The 20,615-nt window shown below is 42.4% G+C and overlaps 1 protein-coding gene across 4 annotated transcripts in view; it reads left to right on the top strand.

Moving 5' to 3' along the window:
* nalcn (sodium leak channel, non-selective) overlaps positions 1–20,615 on the top strand; it is a 137,758-nt gene that overhangs the window by 54,727 nt on the left and 62,416 nt on the right. For all 4 annotated transcript variants that reach the window (XM_015965984.3, XM_070544474.1, XM_015965982.3 and 1 more), the window contains 5 exons: positions 9,897–10,028; positions 11,285–11,452; positions 14,294–14,485; positions 19,213–19,350; positions 19,840–19,914. In XM_015965984.3, coding sequence (XP_015821470.1) covers positions 9,897–10,028; positions 11,285–11,452; positions 14,294–14,485; positions 19,213–19,350; positions 19,840–19,914 — 705 coding nt within the window. The remainder of the gene's footprint in view (positions 1–9,896; positions 10,029–11,284; positions 11,453–14,293; positions 14,486–19,212; positions 19,351–19,839; positions 19,915–20,615) is intronic.

Genomic DNA, 20,615 nt, shown 5'->3' with positions numbered 1-20,615 from the left:
CGGCGTGGCATGGACTCGATCAGTCTGTGGCACTGCTCAGGTGTTATGAGAGCCCAGGTTGCTCTGATAGTCGTCTTCAGCTCCTCTGCATTGTTGTGTCTAGCGTATTGCATCCTCCGCTTCACAATACCCCATAGATTTTCTATGGGGTTAAGGTCAGGCGAGTTTGCTGGCCAATCAAGGACAGGGATACCATGGTCCTTGAACCAGGTGCTGGTGGTTTTGGCACTGTGTGCAGGTGCCAAGTCCTGTTGAAAGGTGAAGTCTGCATCCCCATAAAGTTGGTCAGCAGCAGGAAGCATGAAGTGCTCTAAAACTTCCTGGTAGACGGCTGCATTGACCCTGGACCTCAGGAAACAGAGTGGGCCAACACCGGCAGATGACATGGCACCCCACACCATCACTGACGGTGGAAACTTTACACTGGACCTCATGCAACGTGGATTCTGTGCTTCTCCGCTCTTCCTCCAGACTCTGGGTCCTTGATTTCCAAAGGAAATGCAGAACTTGCTTTCATCAGAAAACATAACTTTGGACCACTCAGCATCAGTCCAGTCCTTTTTGTCCTTGGCCCAGGCGAGACGCTTCTTGCGCTGTTTCTTGTTCAAGAGTGGCTTGACACACGGAATGCGACACCTGAATCCCATGTCTTTCATGAGTCTCCTCGTGGTGGTTCTTGAAGCGCTGACTCCAGCTGCAGTCCACTCTTTGTGGATCTCCCCCACATTTTTGAATGGGTTTGTCGTCACAATTCTCTGCAGGGTGCGGTTATCCCTAGAGCTTGTACACTTTTTTCTACCACATTTTTTCCGTCCCTTCGCCTGTCTGTTAATGTGCTTGGACACAGAGCTCTGCGAACAGCCAGCTTCTTTAGCAATCACCTTTTGTGTCTTGCCCTCCTTGTGCAAGGTGTCAATGATTGTCTTTTGGACAGCTGTTAAGTCAGAAGTCTTCCCCATGATTGTGGTGCCTTCAAAACAAGACTGAGGGACCTTTTAAAGGCCTTTGCAGGTGTTTTGAGTAAATCAGCTGATTAGAGTGGCAGCAGGTGTCTTCTATATTCAGCCTTTTCAGAATATTCTAATTTTTTGAGATACCAAATTTGGAGTTTTCATTAGTTGTCACTTATGAATATCAAATTTAAATGTAATGAACATTGGAAATACATTGGTCTGTGTGCATTGCATGAATATAATGTACAAGTTTCACGTTTTGAATGGAATTACTGAAATATTTTCAACCTTTTGATGATATTCTAATTTACTGGCCAGCACCTGTAATTTAGTTGGTTGAACAGATACAGATACAGATACAGATAGTGGTGTACTCGCTCATCCCTAGTGTTTACCATTTTGGCCTTGGGGCTTCCAGTCTATACTCTACACCAGGGGCTGGGCAATTACTTTTACCATGGGGCCACATGAGAAACAGAAAATATTGTGGAGGGCCAGGCCAAAAGGCTGAAGTCAATTGTGTATAATATTAATGGTATTTCTTTATAAAAAGCAGTAAATACCATTGTTTTTTCTAGCTGGTAAGAGTTGGCTATGTTATAAATGAGCAAAATGGAAAAAGTGAGGTTGGCTTACAAAAATGTGATTTATTTAAATTCCCCAAGGCAATGGTAAACAAAGTGTGCACATTTGTTTTTTGTTAAACATTTGTGACTTATATTAGTTAACAGTTTCAGTCACATTCACTCCAAAACACATTTTGAGTTTCAAATATTGTTGGAAAGAGGTTCTTAGCATTCTACAAACACACAGTATTGTCTGTAAAATAAAATCACTGAACTGTGATTTTGAGAAAGTGGTTTTAAAAAAAAGTGTCCCAGTTCACTGCTAGTTGCCTACATTTGTGGTCCAAACACCTTATTTTGTGTTTTTAAGCGATTTTTTTCTTATTCAGTGAGAGAAATCTAGTCTCTGCTGGTCTTTAACGAGTGCATCAAAGTCAGGTTGAATGTCTGAGGTGGAGATGCGAAGCACAGCTGACAAATGATCATCAGTGAGAGAGGATCTATACCTGGATTTTGTAAACTTCATCATTGAAAATGTTTGTTCACAAATGTAGGTAGAGCCGAAGAGAACCAACATCTGAACATCTTAGGTGTGTTCTTGCTGTGTCTTTCTAAATCCATGCTTTCGTTCTTTTTTAAACACAGAAACAGTTTTGTTTACCTGTTTGTAGCTACAGTTTCGCCGACGGCTGCCGGCTTCTTCAGGCTGACGCTGATGGTGTTGCTTAAGAGAAAACCATATAATGGACTGGGACAGCACACGGATCATAACCACCGAACAACAAAAATACAAAAGATGGATCAAGGAAGCAATTGAGATAAGGAGACGTGGATGTGGGACCATGAACAGGGACGACGGAGTTTACACGCTGGACCACGCATGGGACTGCATCGTCGGAGAGGGGAAAGGGGGCAGTAGAGGGCGACAACGTCCTCTGCTGCCCGCAGATAAACGGAGAAGGAAGTGACGCGCCACCATCAGCGTCAGCCTGAAGAAGCCGGCAGCCGTCGGCGAAACTGTAGCTACAAACAGGTAAACAAAACTGTTTCTGTGTTTAAAAAAGAATGAAAGCATGGAGAACCAACATCTTCTGAGCATGTCTCCTCAGGTTTGGAAAGTTCTCCTTAAGAGAAGAGTAGAAATCCAGCAGAGATCCTGACTTAAAGTGCTCTGCCAGTACTGCATCAGACTGTAGGTCAATGAGTTCCAGCTGCACATCACTGGGTGCATTATCCACACTGCAGGTAAAGGGAGAGGAATTCATGTGCATTTCATCCTTGATTGTTCTGAGATCTTCAAAACGCCTTGAAAACTCACCATGTAATGCTCCTAACATGGATGGGTACCTGCTGAGGTGATCAGCTGATGGTGTGACTTCGTTCAGGGTTTGCATGTGAGTGAGAGTGTTGCTCTCCAGTTGACTTGAAAGAAACTGCAGCTTTCTCATGAAGGCCTTCACGAGGCTGTGCATTTCATGAACAAAAAGGCCCTTGCCTTGCAGTTTGTTGTTCAGTTCATTCATCAGTGCAGTCACATCAACAACAAATGCAAAATCTGCCATCCAATCCTCATCTGAGAGCTCTGGAATGTCTTTGCCTTTCCTCTCGTAAAACTCTCGAATCTCTGCTTTCAAGTCCCAAACCCTCTTCAGCACTTTTCCCAGGCTGAGCCATCTGACAGCTGTGTGGAGTCCTCCAAAAGAGCGACAAACTGTCTGTGATTCATTGCCCGTGCCCTGATGAAGTTTATTATTTTAGTAACAACATCAGTAACATCGTTGATTTTAGCACTGACTTGCACAACACATGTTGGTGTATAATTCAATGCAAAAACACCTATTTTTGATCTGCATCGATTTCTTTCACTTTATCTTGCACGCGTTTCAAAAGTCCGACATTTTTCCCTGTAAGATTTGGACAGCCGTCTGTTGTGACAGCTGACAGTCTCTCCCATTTCAATCCCAGAGTGTCCGTGCACGCATTTACCTCTGTAAAAAGATCACTCCCTGTCGTTGTCCCTTTCATCGACCACATTGCTGCCAGCTCCTCTGTGAGCTTGAAGTCCGTTATCCCCGAACAAATATGAGCAGCTGGGCTGTGTCGCAGACATCACAGCTCTCATCTAAGGCCAATGAGAAAAAGTCAAAACTTGCCACTTCACGTTGCAGCTGAAGCTCCAGGTTCCCCGCAATGTCCTCGATCCTCCTGGTTGCGGTTCGCCTGGACAGCGGGATTGCTCAAATGCGCCTTTTTTTCAGGGCATATTAGTGCGGCAGAGTCCACCATGCACTCTTTGACAAACTCTCCCTCCGAAAACGGCTTGCTGTTTTTAGCTATTTTGTGGGATATCACAAAGCTGGCCCTGGTTGCTGCATCCCTGGATGTGTGAAGCTTAGTAAAACAGCCTTGCTGCTTTTGCAACTTTGCTAGCAAAGCTTCGGATGTCCATGCCCTCTCAGCATCAGACAAGTTCTTGTATTTTTCCGAGTGTTTCTTGTCGTAATGCCGACTCAAATTGTAGTCCTTAAATCTCCTCCCCGCAAACCAAACACACGGTTTTACCTCCAACTTCAGTAAAAAAAAAACTTAGCAGTCCAATTTTTGTTGAAAATCCTGCATTCGGCATCTTTCTTTTTTTTTTTTTTTTGCATGAGCGGACATTTCTGGGGGCTACAACCACCATGTCAACCGCGGGCACTTGTTGCTATACGTATTGCGTCATTGTGCACGTAAAAAACAACTTCAAAATATAAGCAATGCAGCCTTAGTCAATGCATGAGATAAAATGAGAAAATGCATTTATTCTGTAATTTCCAATTAACCTTATGCGGGCCGGTCAAAGTCAACCAAAGGGTCGTATGTGGCCCGCGGGCCATAAAATGCCCAGGTTTGCTCTACACAGATGTTTCTGTACACTGTGCCAGGCACTTGGTTGTGGCATTTGATGTATGCTTGCCCTGCCAGCTAGATCCTCTCAGTCGCACCCTTGGCTAAACGATACCCTCCGGCCTCTACGCACCAATCTTAGAGCTGCAGAACGGAAATGGCCCAAAACAAAAGATCCTGGTGATCAATTGAAATTTCATGAATTACTGTCCTCATTCTCTGCCAGCATCACTGATGCAAAGAAAGCTTTCTACACTGACAAAATTCTCAGCTCTACTGACTCTCAGAAACTATTTTCAACATTCAAAACTCTGCTCAACCCTCCATCTCCACCTCCTACCAACAATCTATCAGCTGACACCTTTGCCTCATTCTTCACTGACAAAGTGGCAGCTATAAACAAACAGTTTACTCAACTGGCCACTCCTGAACATTCGTTACCACAAACTCCTTCTAGCCCAACCATCTCAAGCCCTACTGCTTCATTTCCCTCTTTTTCCCCTCTCACTGTTGGGTCCATGTGGCAGGGGTGAGGAGTGAGCACCACCTCACCCCTGCCATGTGGACCTCAAGGGATAAACCATCAACCCTGCTCAATGGTCAACTTTCCTCTCGGGGTCACCCATAAAGACAGTGGGAGGGTTAACGCTCTTGCACTTTCAAAACTTTGTTTCTAGTTGTATTGTCCCACTCCAACATGGTTAACTGGAAGTTTAGAATGAGCAACAGGGTAGGAAGGTCAAATAGCAAGAGGTTAGAGGTTAAATGTCAGTGAAATCTGTGCTTTACCGCGGGCATCGAAAACCAACGTTCTGGCGCAGCATGTCGACTCCTGACGGGTTGGAAGTCCCAACGCAACGGAAACAAACGCTTGGTCACCCATCATCATTTTATTGACACTTCAGGTGTGAGATTGTGTTGTTCCTAGCAGAAATTAACATTTCAGATATCCATTTAAACATTCTTACTGAATGAAAATTTCTAACTTATGAAATGTTCAAAATAGCAACGTTTTTGATATTATTCAACATAACTACATTCACAGTAATGTCACAGTTACTTTGCTAGGGAACTAATTACTTTTACAGTGTAGTAACTCAGTTGCTTTTTGTAAAAACTAATTTGTAACTATAACAAATTACTTTTTTAACATAGGATGCCCAACTCTGTTTAATACTGGTAAGTCAATTATAATTCTAATCTTGCATCTTGCCACTGTGCGTGATTTTAAATGTACACAGAAAAATATCAACCATCTAAGGAAGGAGGAGGCTTAGCTTACCAGAATCATTCCTGTGATGTGGATGTTTATTTGCATTTAAATGCAATTTAATTTAATAAAACGGAAATCAGTATTTGAGTTAAGATTTAGGTTTGTTCAGCTAAGCTCTTTTTTAATATATAAATCGGCTTGTTATGCTGCCAGGTATTTTTATTTTACGATATTCATACATTTTGGAATCTTAATAGATTTTCTGTGTTGTCTCACAGTCTAGACACATGGCAGGTGTTCATTTAGATTCTAAGGAAGTTCAGTACAAAAAGGGCCTTTAAACTGTCCCATTTCTTTCTCCACATGCAGAATCATTGTAAACACCTGACACTGACATGAGGAAAATGCTGCTTCGGCTGTGATCAACATCAAAACACTCCCTCCACATGTAACATTCTAAATTAAACAAGCTTCAAATAAAAAGTGAAGAAATATGACATTTAATTTCAGGACTAATAGAAGCTGCTTGTATATAATTCACTATTGTCGCCCTATGAACAGATGCTCATGCTATTATTTCCATCCTCCCTCTGCAGAGCTACACTAAATACAGAATGATGAACCACCCTGTAACACACTAGAGGGGCTTTAAAGTCCACTGAATGCAACACTCATCATTTTTCTTACCCCTCCCTCTTAAGTCAGAGGTTATTGATTTTCTAGAACCTCCCTTTTCCGCTCAATACTGATCTTTACCCCCTGGGTTGCTATCGTTTTAAGCTCTCTCACACACACACACACACTACCTGCCAAGGTTAGAAGGTCACTCTGTCTTCTGTGTGAAGGGAGAAGGGGACTACGGAAGGCAGATAAATGGACTAAAGAGGACAAAACAGAGGAGGGAAAAAAATCACTGGAAGAATGTTATAATGTAGCTCAATGCTTGTGGAATCAATTCATAAGGGAGAAGGAGGTTCTAACATTGTCGGGTTCTGTGAAAGCTTTTTCATTAGTTCAAATAATCTGAATCCAACTGTTTATTCTTTACACTAAAGTCAGGCTGATTCACAGAAATGTACAGTGATGTTTTCAGAAATCGATGACTCAAAGAGAGTGCATCATAAGTAAAACAGACAGTAAATAGAGCTGAGAAGCACATTAGGGTTCTGATAAACAGACCGTCAGGGTTATTAAGACCTGCATTTAGCCAGATGCATGAATCACCCTCCTCTTGTAATGTCAGTAATTGGCCAAGAGGCTTCTGCCCCACTTGATCCAAACTTTATACATCTGCTTCTTTATGCTTTCAAACAGCTCCTTACAAATAACAATATTGAATTGAACATCATTTACCATAAGTCCTTTAAATTTATCGCACCAATCATTCTTCAGTTTCATGCAGGGGAATCAGACATTATTATTATTATTAGTGGTTTATTTGTTAGCCAACACTAGGGCTGCACGAAATTAGGAAAACCTGCGATATGCGATAACAGCGATTAATATTGCGATGATGATATCACTTGCGATAAATAAAAACAACTCAGGAACAAAATAATCCAAAACAAAGAAATAAAAAAATGGCAAAAAATCATCAAAATGAGAAAAGCAAAAGATGTGAGGAAAGAGAAAAAGAAAATGAACAAGAAAAGGTCATCAGTGGACCTCGGGAAAAGCAGAATCAGCAGAAAGAGCAGAACAACGCTAACTCAGGTGTTTGCTAACCATAAAAATTAAGTGTCGTCCGCCTTGGGGCCGGGCGTCTGACCTATGAGAACCCACCCAATTGGCCAAATGGGTGAAGAGCTCTATTTGATTATGTTTAGCCATTATGAGCTGACCATTCATTACAATATTTATCTGTTCTTTGCGATGTGCATATTGCGTGTGCGAATATCGCAATAACGATATATTTGCGATATATTGTGCAGCCCTAGCCAACGCCTTTGCAGAGACTTAAATAGCTAACTGAAGTGAAACAGTCTGTAATCCCACTCAGTTTCTGCTTAATCTCAGTAAACAGGATGGAGAAAACTGTCCCGGGCGGAGGTGCCAGAACACAGCCCAGTCTGGTGGTGACAATTCTTGTGTGCGAGTGCTGCTTTATTGTGCCAGCTATGTGCACATGTGCTACACTCATCTTGTGTACCGGCAGAAAGAACATTTGTGCTTCTTGGCAGCCTGAGGAAGAAGAAGGAGCATGAGGAAACAGTCAATCTGCCTCTCTGTCTTTGCAACAGCCACTGGAGGCTTTCCAGACGATGCATACACTCCCGATCATCTAGTGGACCAGGGCACCTATTAACAGTAAATAATTAGTTTTTGTTACAATGAAGGTAATATCAAACCTTTATGGTGAAATATTTAACTTTTGCAAATCAGTCTGACATTTAGGAGATTGGAACTGTTTTACAATGACAGTAATTAATTTGGTCTCTGACTAGCTGTTAGCTAGAGGCAACATTCATCCCTTCAAAATGAGCTCAACAGCGGTTAAGCTGTAAATATTTATAACTTCAAAATGACCAAAATCTTCCTTTGATGTGCATGGTATAACATCACAGCATGTATGTATTTTCATACACCTGTAAGTAATGCACAGTGAGCTCCCAATATTTCAAAGAAGCAGCCAGAAGCAACAAATAAAAAGAAAATGCATCCATGAAGCAGGTGGGGAAGCGTTTCAGAGACATCCAACTGCAGAAATGGGCTAAAATTAATTTTAACATCTTGAGGCCATGAGGTCCATGCACGTCCCTTCACCTGCATTAGGAAAACTAGGTCATTTTGACCTTAGAATCATGACATGAAGAGCCTGTCTGGTGGATTGCACCACATATTGTAGCCCTGTTGGAAGGAAGAGCAACATATGAGGAAGATTGTTATTCTGTTCGGAGCTAGGTGAGAGGACGGGTGCTCTGTGATAAATGTTCACATCTCTCAGCTGAAACCAGCTTCTGTTTGGGCAAAGTCAGAACCTTGAGCACGATCCTTTAGGGAAGCATGAACGTTTTGGTGTCTGTCACTCTGCTGTTGTCCTGCCTGCTGCTTTTAATTCTAGTTTTACCCAAATCTAAAAGCTCTAGTAAAACTAAATTGGCAAAATTAATAACAATTCTCACCAGGGAGCACAAACTATTAACAAAAGAGATTTTTTAAAGGAAAAATTTGCTAGAAAATTAACGGTTCAGATATTTGTAGCATACATGTGTGTGTGTATGTGTGTGTGTTTATAAAGAAATTATCTAAAAAAAGTCAACCTTTTGACGATTAGTCTTTTTATTAAACAGCCTATTAGCAATCTCAAGTTTTAGCATGAGTCCAACGAATGGATTTGAATTATTTAACCATTTTAATGGACCCACTTCATATGTTAGTCATGTCTTAATAAAATCTATATATTTATACCATCATTTGCTGCTTGTTATTGAGTCATTCTGCCTTCAGGTTTATTTTTATTTTAATTGCAACATTTTCTCTGTCAGGTTTCTGACTCAGCCTAATAAAAACATGTGGACAGCTCTCCGGTTGCCTTTGCTGTTAGGATTATTTTTTAATCTGCAGCTGAAAACGTTCCTTCACTGTTCATCCAGCCTCCATCCAGCCTAAAGGTTCTCTCTGTCTTCTTTCTTCTTGAGCATTTCCAGCGGTTTATGAAGGCATTTTTGTACCTCAATTTAAATCACTGGTGAAATTAACCCCTTTAATTATGTCTTATTTCATTTGCAGCAGCAGTGATGTGGTTGATTCATGCTTCACATCCTCGTTGCGTTAAGCCCACATGCAGATCAGGCTTTTGGACCTGAAAGACTTTATACTGTTACTGTATATGTGTGTGGGAGTGTCGGTGGCAATTATTCCACTTTCCTGGGGCGAGTTGGATCTTTCCAGCATTGCAGCAAACACTCTTCATCTGTATGGAAGTTTTCCTCTTTTTCTGTCGTATAATTCTGTTTTTAGGAATCTACCCACTCACAGGCTGCTCAGTGTCCCCTGTATGTATATTTTAGGATTGTGATCAGATCCGTCACGTTGTTCCTCAAAGTTTTTTTCTGTTGCTCCGTCAGACAAGCAGTTGTTTTCACTTTGTCCAGGCACAATTTTCTGTCCTTTGTCCTGCCGTTTGAGTTCTTTGACAGCCTCATTTTGCTTCACACACAAGTAATATTACTGATTGATTTCAGTTTGGGCATAATTAAATCTCTGCTCTTCTTTATTTCTAACCAAATCAGAATTTACCATAGCATGTTACAGCTGAATTCTGCTTCTTTTCCACAGCAACTGATGCGGTCATCCGTGTTCCACATGTTCATCCTGACTATGGTTGCTGTTGATGTCATTGTTGCTGCCAGCAACTATTATAAGGGCGAGAATTACCGCAGACACTTTGATGAGTTCTACCTGGCAGAGGTGAGATTGTTTTTTAAAGGGATACTTTGCATCCTTTTCACATGTTTTAATCATTTTCTTGAGCCAGTATGTGCTAGAAATGATCCTTTACAAGGTTAATGAAAGGCTGCCCAGCCCCTATCACCCCCCTGTGGCCAGAATACTGCATTTGCAACTTCACAGTCCCCTGTCCGGTCTGTTGGACTTAGAAAAATGGAGCTGACTTACCTGGCGCTGCAGTTTTCTTCCAGCACGTTTCCTGCATGTTTTAGGTCATGAAAACCACTGATTTGTTTAATTTAGTGATGAATCACTCCTGTAGACACTAAGGAAGGTTGGGGAGACAGTTCAGCTGCTAGATTAAGGTGTTAAAAAAGACAAATGCAGCAAGGAGATAAATTTTGCTTTCAGTTCTACAAACGAATATCAAAGGGTGCTGAAAGCAAGCCAAAACTGCCTAGTTCCCCTTTACTATTACATTTCCTTTTTTCCCCTTCATGCTTGAGTTTTCTATAAGGTTTGCATATTCATGTTTGTCCTCTGACATTGTACTGGGATTTCTGGAGACATGGAATCAACATTTAACATCATGCAGTCTATTTAGTTGTTAAAGGCCTACCATGCTTTGAATTATACAACAGTTAGTTCCAACCGAGTGATTTGATTGGTCAAGGGACTTTCCAAGAGTGCTGATATTGGACTATGACAGCACTGGGACTGTTTACAAACAGTATCACTCCACTGTGCGCAGGCGTTCTAACTGTTATTGTAGAAAATGTTTGTGTTGCCTAGCAACAGCCTTGTCTGAGTCCCCATTTCGTGTTGGGACTATTTGTGTTAGCGGAGCCTGATAAATGATTAAATAAATGAACAAATCATAATCAGTTGTTGCTTATTGCTGTTATAAAAATAAAATGAGCAGGTAGAACTGTTGTATAAAAGCAATATCACACGAGAGGTTGTGCGTTGTTGCTGAATATCAGCACTGGTGTGATATCTACTGCACTCGGCCTGCGGCCTCTTGTCTACGACCAAATCACACCAGTGCTGATAGTCAGCAACAGTGCACAACCTCGAGTGTGATATTGCTTAAATAATACATAAAAGGCATCACCTTCCATGCCAGATTTTTATAAAGCTCTAATGTTTAGATGTGATGGAGTTACAGCTGTTTACCCCTGGTAGCCAAATAATGCATACGGTGCTATGATAGTAAAGTGTTTTTAATGGAAGTAAATGTTTGTATTATATTTTACACTCTCTTCCTTCCCTCCCAGGTTGCATTTACTGTTCTGTTTGACTTGGAAGCTCTTCTGAAAATTTGGTGCCTCGGCTTTTATGGTTACATCAGCTCGTCTCTGCACAAGTTTGAATCTCTGCTGGTGGTCGGCACCACTCTGCACATCTACCCCGACCTTTATCACTCCCAGTTCACCTACTTCCAGGTATGGATGCATGAATGAATGCATAAACATAAGGGATGTCCCGATCCCAATCACGTGATCGGATCGGGCCGATTTTTTCATATTTTTCAGTGATCGGAGATCCGCAATTATAACTGACGAGTCTTGCCGATCTTCCGAAATACACTATGAGCATGTTACCATATGCTACTTGTGGGGGGAAAAACTCATGTAGAGGGCTTCTTTTCTTTTGTGATAGTCTCACCTTGTTTACGGTCTGTTTATGGATGGTTTTCGAAAAGAAGTCAGCCAAATGCATGACAAATCAAGCGGCGTTTTATATATTTTTAAGATGTCTGGAGCACTTATCAACTTCTGCTCTCTGTCTTGTCAGCTCGCATGAGTTCAAATCCTTCCAGGGAAAACTTAGTCTGCTATGAACTTGTTAATCCACCTCTTCGTAAAAAACATCATGCTCAGTAGTCCAGCAGTAGCCGGGTCAGCGCAGAGCTCGTCCATTTCCCATAATCACGAAGGGTAGATGGTTTATATCTCCGTTTTCTCTCCAGAGCGTAATTCTGGAGCAGAACCCACGTTTCCCGTAGAGAAGTGAGCTGCAGTAGAGCTAGCATTAGCTGCGCCCACCGTAAGGGCATTAAAACACGCACAAAACACACAAAGAATAAAAAGAGAGTAACAAAGCGAGAGTAAGTTAGCATTTCCTTGTGAACAGGGTCGGTGTTTAAATTCCCCTGCCACTCTGTGTTTACTCAAAAGTGGAGGGCACAGACATATGTACGTAGACGCCCCGTGGACTAGCGTTGCCTATTAGAGCTGCCGTAGTGGCCGGCCGCCATTTTAGATGGGTCTCTGTTCGCCCCCAATGCATTCATTTCTACTGAGAAAGCCGCTTACCACACTAAAAATGCACGTTATCAAGCTTTTTCATTAAATCAGACACAAGGTATGGCTTGATCATTAAAATATAAATATTATTAAACAAAAAGCGAGAAGAGACGCATCCAATATGGCGACAATGCTATTACGCTCTCTAGAGTCCAATGTGGCGTCAACATATTAATGTCTATGGTAGATGGCAATATTGATAGCACGTTTCATTATTATACTGTACCAAGTCAGTCTTTTGCATTTTACTTTTGTTCAAAACATTAAACTGAAGCTGACCTATAATCTCTGTGAGATTTTGATTTCATGGGATTTACAGCAATTACAGTAATGCTTGTGTTGCAGGTATCGGGCCGGCACAATCCCCACTAACAGCTTAAATATAAATTATTGAGGGAACGTCCGGGTGCCTGAAATGCAAAAAAAAAAAAGAGACGGAGACATTAGAATGGAGTGTTCTCTGTGAACTGCTGCTCCCGAATCTTTAATTATCTTTTCTCAGGATAATATATTCCCTTTTACATTACACGTGTATGTATTCACTTTCCCTTCATTTCCACTAAAACAGTATTCAATCATTTTCACTTACAGTTTCCAGAACCTCATAAACATTCAGGCTTGGCTACAAGACAATGCACAATCAAACATGCATATATATTCACCAGTGTTACCTAGCCGTTGCTACAAGAAGCACTCTTTTGACCCAAAACAACATTAAACTCCACTTTTTCTATTATTATAACTAAACCTACTTCAGCACCCTTCTATCGATTAAACACTCATTGAACATATACATTTCTATTAAACCCATTAAAGCTAGGATAGCTCACAACCTTACCAGTTGAGCTATTTGTCTGTGAGGCTAGACTATGGGCACAAAACGTTAACGGCTATGTACGTCTATTTAACTCTATAACTGAACCTTTAGCATAAGCTATCAACCGTCACCACATTTATAAACTCATGGCACACCTCATATAGGTGGATTTGTATGCTTGGGTGCACTTTACTAACCTGAAATGCAAAAAAAAAAAAAAAAAAAAAAAGAGACGGAGACATCAGAATGGAGTGGTTTCTGTGAACTGCTGCTCCCGAATAACGGTAGATGGGACACAGAGCTCCACTAGCCGTCTCGCATCCCCCCGCTACCTTGTGGAGAACCCCGGTATTGCGCCCCACACTTTCCTATTCTTTTATTACTTTTACTAAATTACACCACTAAATATTTAAAAAAAAATTATGTGACAACACTTTGTGGGCGTCACACTTGCTTATTAATAACATTAGTCTTAAAAAGTTAACTTGAGTTACTTGCTAAAAGTATATTTTAGCTTTATTAATTTCAATAGTAAAGGCAAATTATCGGATCGGGACTCGAAATCGGATCGTATTTGAAGTTTAAAGATCGGATCGGGATCAGGAGCCTGAAATGCTGATCGGGACATCCCTAATAAACATGTTAAAGCACATTCACCTGCAGAATGGAGAAATCAATGATCTGCACAAAGATCTAAAGCTAGAAATTGTTTTGCAGCACTCAGCACAGTCAGTCATTCAACCATTCACCCCAGGGGTCAAATCTGACACCATATTGTTTTCCTTCCTTCCTTCTGGACCTTCTGTCTTTATTCTCTTCTTTTTTTAATCCAGGGAATCAAAGATAGTCATTAATTTTACGAGCGCTGCATTCTAAAGAAAAATCTCTGGCCTGAAGCATCTTAGCGAGAAGAGCTTTCATCAATAGCTGCTTTCTGAAATTCCAATCAAAGCCTGACAAAGACACATTATCTTTAGGGTTTGCTTTAACCACTAACAGTGTGTGGACTAAACCTGTTGAGGGAGCATGGCCGCTGGATTAAGATCAATCTACTTGATTTATAAAAATCTATCAGCAATCACTTTGATACGTCTGATGTTCATGTAAAACCTTTGCAGGGTGTACCACATGTAGTTGATGTTATGCTTTCTGTCCCTTAGGTGCTACGTGTGGTGCGTCTAATAAAGATTTCCCCTGCTCTAGAGGACTTTGTCTATAAGATTTTTGGTCCTGGTAAAAAACTGGGCAGCCTAGTGGTGTTCACAGCCAGCCTTCTAATTGTCATGTCAGCCATCAGCCTGCAGATGTTCTGCTTCGTGGAGGAGCTGGACCGATTTACGACCTTTCCAAGGGTAAGAGACCTCTCAGCCTCATCTTCTCATCCAAAATGCCAAAATGTATTACAAAAACTCCATGGAAATGTTTTTAAACATAAATGTTGTAATTTTTTTTTTTTACAAAAGTCTTATTTATTATGTATTTTGATTTCAAAATGACTACAGATTCCGTTCATAACTTTCATGGACAGGATTTCTAGGTGCAGCCAAGATGTTGAGGGGATCTGTTTTGGTGCCCTAAGGTTTAAGTTTCTGCTTTTTGCAGATGATGTGGTCCTGTTGGCTTCATCAGAACGTGATCTCCGGCTCTCACTGGAGTTGTTCGCAGCCGAGTGTGAAGCAGCTGGGATCAGCTCCTCTAAATATGAGACCATGGTCTTGAATCAGAAAAGGATAGAATGCCTTGTCCAGGTCGGGGACGAGGTCCTGCCTCAGGTGGAGGAGTTAAAGTATCTTCATGAGTGAGGGAAAGATGGAACGCAAGATCGATAGGCGGATTGGTGTTACTTCTGCAGTGATGCGAGTGTTGTACCTATCTGTTGTGGTGAAGAGAGAGCTGAGCCGGAAGGCAAAGCTCTCAATTATGGTCACGAGCTTTGGGAAGTGACTGAAAGAATGAGATTGTGGATACAAGCGACCAAAATGAGTTTTCTCCTCAGGGTGTCTGGGCTCTCCCTTAGAGAAAGGGTGAGAAGCTTGGTCATCCGGGAGGGGCTCGGCGTACATCCGCTGCCCCTCCAGTTGAGGTGGCTTGGGCATCTAGTTAGGATGCCCCCAGGACACCTCTCTGGTGAGGTTTTTCGGGCATATCCCACCGGGAGGAGACCTAAAGGAAGACCCAGTACACACTAGAGAGAATGTGTCCGGATGTGACCTCGGACAAGCGGCCAGAAATGGATGAATGGAAGGATTATCTAAATGTATTAGGGTTTGGCTGCACAGTGGTGCAGTGGTTACCGCTGTTTTGGAGCAAGAAGGTGCTTGATTCAAATCCCAGCCTGGGATGTTTCTGCAAGGAGTTGTCCCTCCGGGTACTGCGGCTTCCTCCCATAGTCCCAAAAAATGTCAGGTCGATAAGTCTCTCTAAATTGTCCTTAGGTGTGAGTGTGTGTGTGCATGGTTGTTTGTCCTGTGTGTTTCTGTGTTGCCCTGAGATGGACTGGCAACCTGTGCAGGGTGTACCCCACCTGTTTGCCTGGAGACTGCTAGAGACAGGCACCAGCCCCCTGCAACCCTGCATGGATAAGCGGGTACAGAAATTGAATGGATATTAAGATTTTTTGCTCCAAAGGAAACAAAGAACTCCCATGTGGAAGTGCCATAGAAACCACATCATTTTTTTCATGTTAGTGTCGTGACTCGAGGTAAGTGCCTAACCCAAGACATGCAGAATCATACTCGTCGGGCAGAATTGGTAAAGTAAAGTTCTTTATTACACAAACGGGAACAGAAACAGCACAGGGAAGTCCTGTGACTGTGAGCGATGCAGCTCTAGTCCTTGTAGCGTTCGGGATGAACGAGAGAGGAGGGGAAGCCGGGGTGAGCGCTGGGCAGAGGGTGAGCGCTCCGGGAGGGGTGAGGTAGCAGAGGGAGTCCAAACAGGAACAACGGAGGAGGATGGGACGTGGTGTGTGAGATCCAGCGTACGTAGACAGCAAAGGTGGAGCAGGTGGTGTGAGAATCCTGAGAGGAAGGGAAACAAACACCAAACGTCAGGGATAATCCAAAAATGTAGTCCACAAACACAATCCAAGTTCATAAATTCAACAGTCAGAGAGCGAGTGAAAACACGAACGAACAAGAGCAAACAAGTGGCTGGGGCTACCTAAACTGGTGCAGTCATCCGGCACAGTGAGGTGTCTCCATCCTCCTTTTAAACCCGCGTTACTGATTTGGAAATCTCCTGCAGCTGCTGCTCCTCACCTGTGGAGAATTAACCCAAGGCTGATGAGAGGAGATGGTGTGACTCACCTCTGCCCAGGTACATGACAGTTAGTTGGAATTTAAAATGAAAATTTAGGAAGAAACAGGACTGACACCTTTTCTTGTATTGCAACCCCATGTCATGACTTCCACTGTTATGCTTTACTGATGGATGTCTTAACTTCTATAGCTCTGTGGCCTTGTGGTAGAGTGTCTGCCCTGGGACTGGGTTCAAATCCCGGTTGGGTCATACCAAACACTTTAATAAAGGGGCCCAATGCCTCCCTGCTTGACACTCAGCTTTTAGGGGTCTGAGGGTTGAATCACCAAATAGTTCCCGAGCAGCTGCAGCTCACCGGTCCCCATGGGGATGGGTCAAATGCGGAGATGTGTGTGATGATGATTAATGCGACTTTAACCAGGTTAATGCCCCACAAATAAACATCTTTGCATATTTAACTTTCTAAACGAACTAATCTTCAAAACATTTGAATTGTTTCTTGAAGGTGACCCACTTTGTGCATTTTGCATATTATTACTTTGTCTTTTAATTCATTGTTGGAAGTTTATTGGCATCACTTCAAAAAAACTCTAGAATTCAACACATTTTGTCCTTTAGATCCCACCTTATACTAAAACATGTAAAGTGTTTGTTTTGGATTATTGGGGTGACGGTGGCACAGGAGTAAAGCGTTCGCCCCGTAATCAGAAGGTTGCAGGTTTGAGCCCTGCTCAGTTTGTCACTGTCGTTGTGTCCTTGGGCAAGACACTGAACCCCCTTTGCCTGCTGGTGGTGGTCGGAGGGACCAGTGCCACCAGTGCTCACCAGCCTCGCCTCTGTCAGTGTGCCCCAGGGCAGCTGTGGCTGCATCGTAGCTCATCACCACCAGGGTGTGAATGTGTGTGTGAATGGGTGAATGACTGATTGTGTTGTAAAGCGCCTTGGGGGGTTCCAGGTCTTTAGAAGGCGGTATATCAAATACAGGCCATTTATTGTTATAATAATTTTTAGAATTATTTGTCAGTATCGAGTTGTTTTTTATATTATATGAATTTTTATATTTTTACTTTGAACTAAATTGCCACCTTTGAATTAAAGATACACCAAACGTAACTTTAGTAGGTAATATGCAAACCTGCAGACGCCGTTGATGAGATGCATTACGGGTTAACAGATGTGGAACTGTCTTTGATTTCTAAGTGCTCACTAACTTGTCTTTCTTTCTCATTAGCGACATCTTTCCACCCTTGTTTAGTTTTTTTTTTCTCTTTTTTATATTGCCTTCAAACTTTTTAGCAATCTCAGGCATGCGGGATATGAAAGCTGCTGGAAACAGCTGCCACTTATATGCTGGATTACCCTCCCCTTCATCATTTTCCTCCATCAGTTTATTGTGTTACACACACACACACACACACACACACACACACACACACACACACACACACACACACACACACACGTATCCAGATTCAAATACATAGTTAATGATGTTCGACTGTATTCCCTCTGGGCAGCCCATATTTTTGGATCTATCTTTATCTGCATTGGCTGGGACATGGCAGCAGGTGGGGAGGTTGAGGGCCTTGGGTTGATGTCTCAGGAAGAAAAAAGAAGAAGAATGTGCGGGCATGCCATTTGACTTCAGAGGTCACAACTGGTTGTTCTAAACACTTTCATTTCACCTCTACAAAAGAGCTCGGGAGCACAGTAAGATGTCAGTGTGCTTTTTTCCTTGCTTTAAAGGGACATATGAGGCAAGTCTCGCGTGTTGCATCCATATGCAGTTTTGTTATAATTAGAAAACTTAGCATAGACACCCCCACCCTCACCTGTCGATGCTTAAGGGGGATTTCACTCTGAGCGTGGAGGAGCAGTGGCTCTACTCTGAGCCCTTCCTGGGTGTCTGAGCTCCTCACCTCATTGCAGCAAATTGGGGATGGGTGGGCGTGGCCAGCAACTGCATTAAAGTGACAAAGCCTTGAGATGGCTCATTCTGAAAGGTACTGAAACTGTCAGGAATAGAGATGGCCAGATTGTTTTACATGAGTGAATTTGTTCAAAGCACTTCATGAACAACTTTATTTATTAATGTATTTTAAAAACATGTAATATGTCCCCTGCAAAGATTAGAAAGGAGACCTTTTTAGAAGACACAAACGCAAATCAGCGTATAATACTGCTGCCACGGTGTGTCTAGTCAAAGCTCAGTGGCGACATGGCGATGCTGGAATTTTGCAGCATTCATTCTCCCGAGCTTGGTAGTAATATTGCAGCAACTTGCAGCATATTACGCCTTGGCGCAAGAGAGGGTGGTGTCATGATCATGTGGGGAATTGCTGCTAATCTCCAGCAGGAAACTATTAAAAAAAACATGAGCAGTAAGTTTAGCTTTTGTTAACAGAATCAGCGGAGATGTTAAACTGGAGCGATGCACACCTTTAGGAGCGGCTTGAGAAAAAACTTAAGAAGCACGGCTTCAATCGCAATAAAAGCGAGTTATGTCCGCCCCCATTCCCCCTTTTTATCACCATTGCTTAATCTTTTATGAAAAGGAGATGATTACACAACATTACGGCCATGATCTGACCACTCATAAACAACCTAGGCTCCCAGATGCTGCCTTCTGGGAGCTTTGTGGCAAATTGGTGGCATTGTTTTGTGAAAGAGGCTAGGGATTTGCACAGCATCTGTGTAAGAAGTTCCATCCAGTAGAAAAAAAGGCTATTTATCTCATTTAGCTGTCTCTCTTTAGTCTCCTTCCGTTTTGCATTTTGAACCCTTCCACTTCCTTTTACCTTGTGCTTCCTCCCTGCAGGCGTTCATGTCCATGTTCCAGATTCTCACCCAGGAGGGCTGGATAGATGTCATGGACCAGACTCTGGTGGCTGTAGGTCAAGTGTGGGCTCCAGTAGTGGCCATTTACTTCATCCTCTACCATCTGTTCGCTACCCTGGTGAGGAACAGGCTGTGCTGTTTCTTCCAAATAAGCCAATGAGGCATTTAAATGCTTGCTTTTTGTGCATTTTCAAATGACTAAATTGGAATTTTATTTAGAGAGAAAATCTGAATACAAGTGTCAAAATGTTGCATTCATTTTTCTTTATTTCGCTCAATTAATCCCCTGCCCCACTTTGGTTCACACAAGAGGAACATAATCACAGATACGTAAGGCAGGCTGACATTTCGGTGTTTGGCCCTCTGATGGATCAGACAGCAGACTGATGACTCACACCTCACCGCAGACTGACAGGATGTCTTCCAGGATAGAACAAGCTACCAATGCCATCACAGTGCAGATTGTGTAATGCAAAATATATATAAATATATTAATACCGTACAGCTTTTTTTTTTCTTATTAGGGCTGGGCACTGTGATTTTGGCTGACTGTCACATGTCCGCACGCAGCAGATGCAGATTTACACTTCCTCTTGTTGCATTTTAGATTCTGCTGAGTCTTTTTGTGGCCGTTATCTTGGACAACCTGGAGTTGGACGAAGACTTAAAGAAGCTCAAACAGGTAAGAAGCTTTATTCAACCTTTACAGACTAAAATATTTTTCATTTGCATAGAGAGTGATCCTCGTGTGATACATTTCCATTATTGTAAGCAGTTTCTGGCATTTCCAAAGCGTGTGTGTCAGTGAAGCTTCAACAACGTCAGATGTGGTTTCTGGTGTTTTTTTTTACTCATCACAATGCTGTTGTTGCAAGATTCAACTTTTAGGGAATATGTTTTGTGGTTTTGTGTGTTTCTTGGTGGTTCTGAGCTTTAACATGTTAAAGCCTGTTTTTGAGGTACTGACAGCTTTCTAAGAGACACATGTTCTCTGGATCCCTTGGACATTGAGACCTTTGCAAGTGGATGGGTAGATATGAGCCTATTATTATGCTTCTGGCGGTAATTTTACTGATGATAACAAACACATGCACCTTTACCGCAGAACTGCTGCCACCACTAGCGAAACAAATCAGAGCCGGGCTGGGGGCGGAGCAAATGACTGGGCCCTTTAAACTCAAAGGTCATGATTTTGGCTGTGGCGCCCTGCATTTGGTAACTGGCCTTTCAGTGCCAGTTTACTGACCTATGATGTTACAACGGTGGAGGACTGACCAGCTGTGAATTCTGGAGAATTTCAGAATGGCCGGTGTGTTCTAGGGCGGGTGCTGACCTTCCCCCCACCCCCACTTGTCGGAGAACGTCCAGCCTCCCACACAGTGC

Source organism: Nothobranchius furzeri, chromosome 14 (genome assembly GCF_043380555.1).
Source record: "Nothobranchius furzeri strain GRZ-AD chromosome 14, NfurGRZ-RIMD1, whole genome shotgun sequence".
Taxonomy (NCBI): Eukaryota; Metazoa; Chordata; class Actinopteri; order Cyprinodontiformes; family Nothobranchiidae; genus Nothobranchius; species Nothobranchius furzeri.
This window is presented reverse-complemented; position numbering and strand designations above follow the sequence as displayed.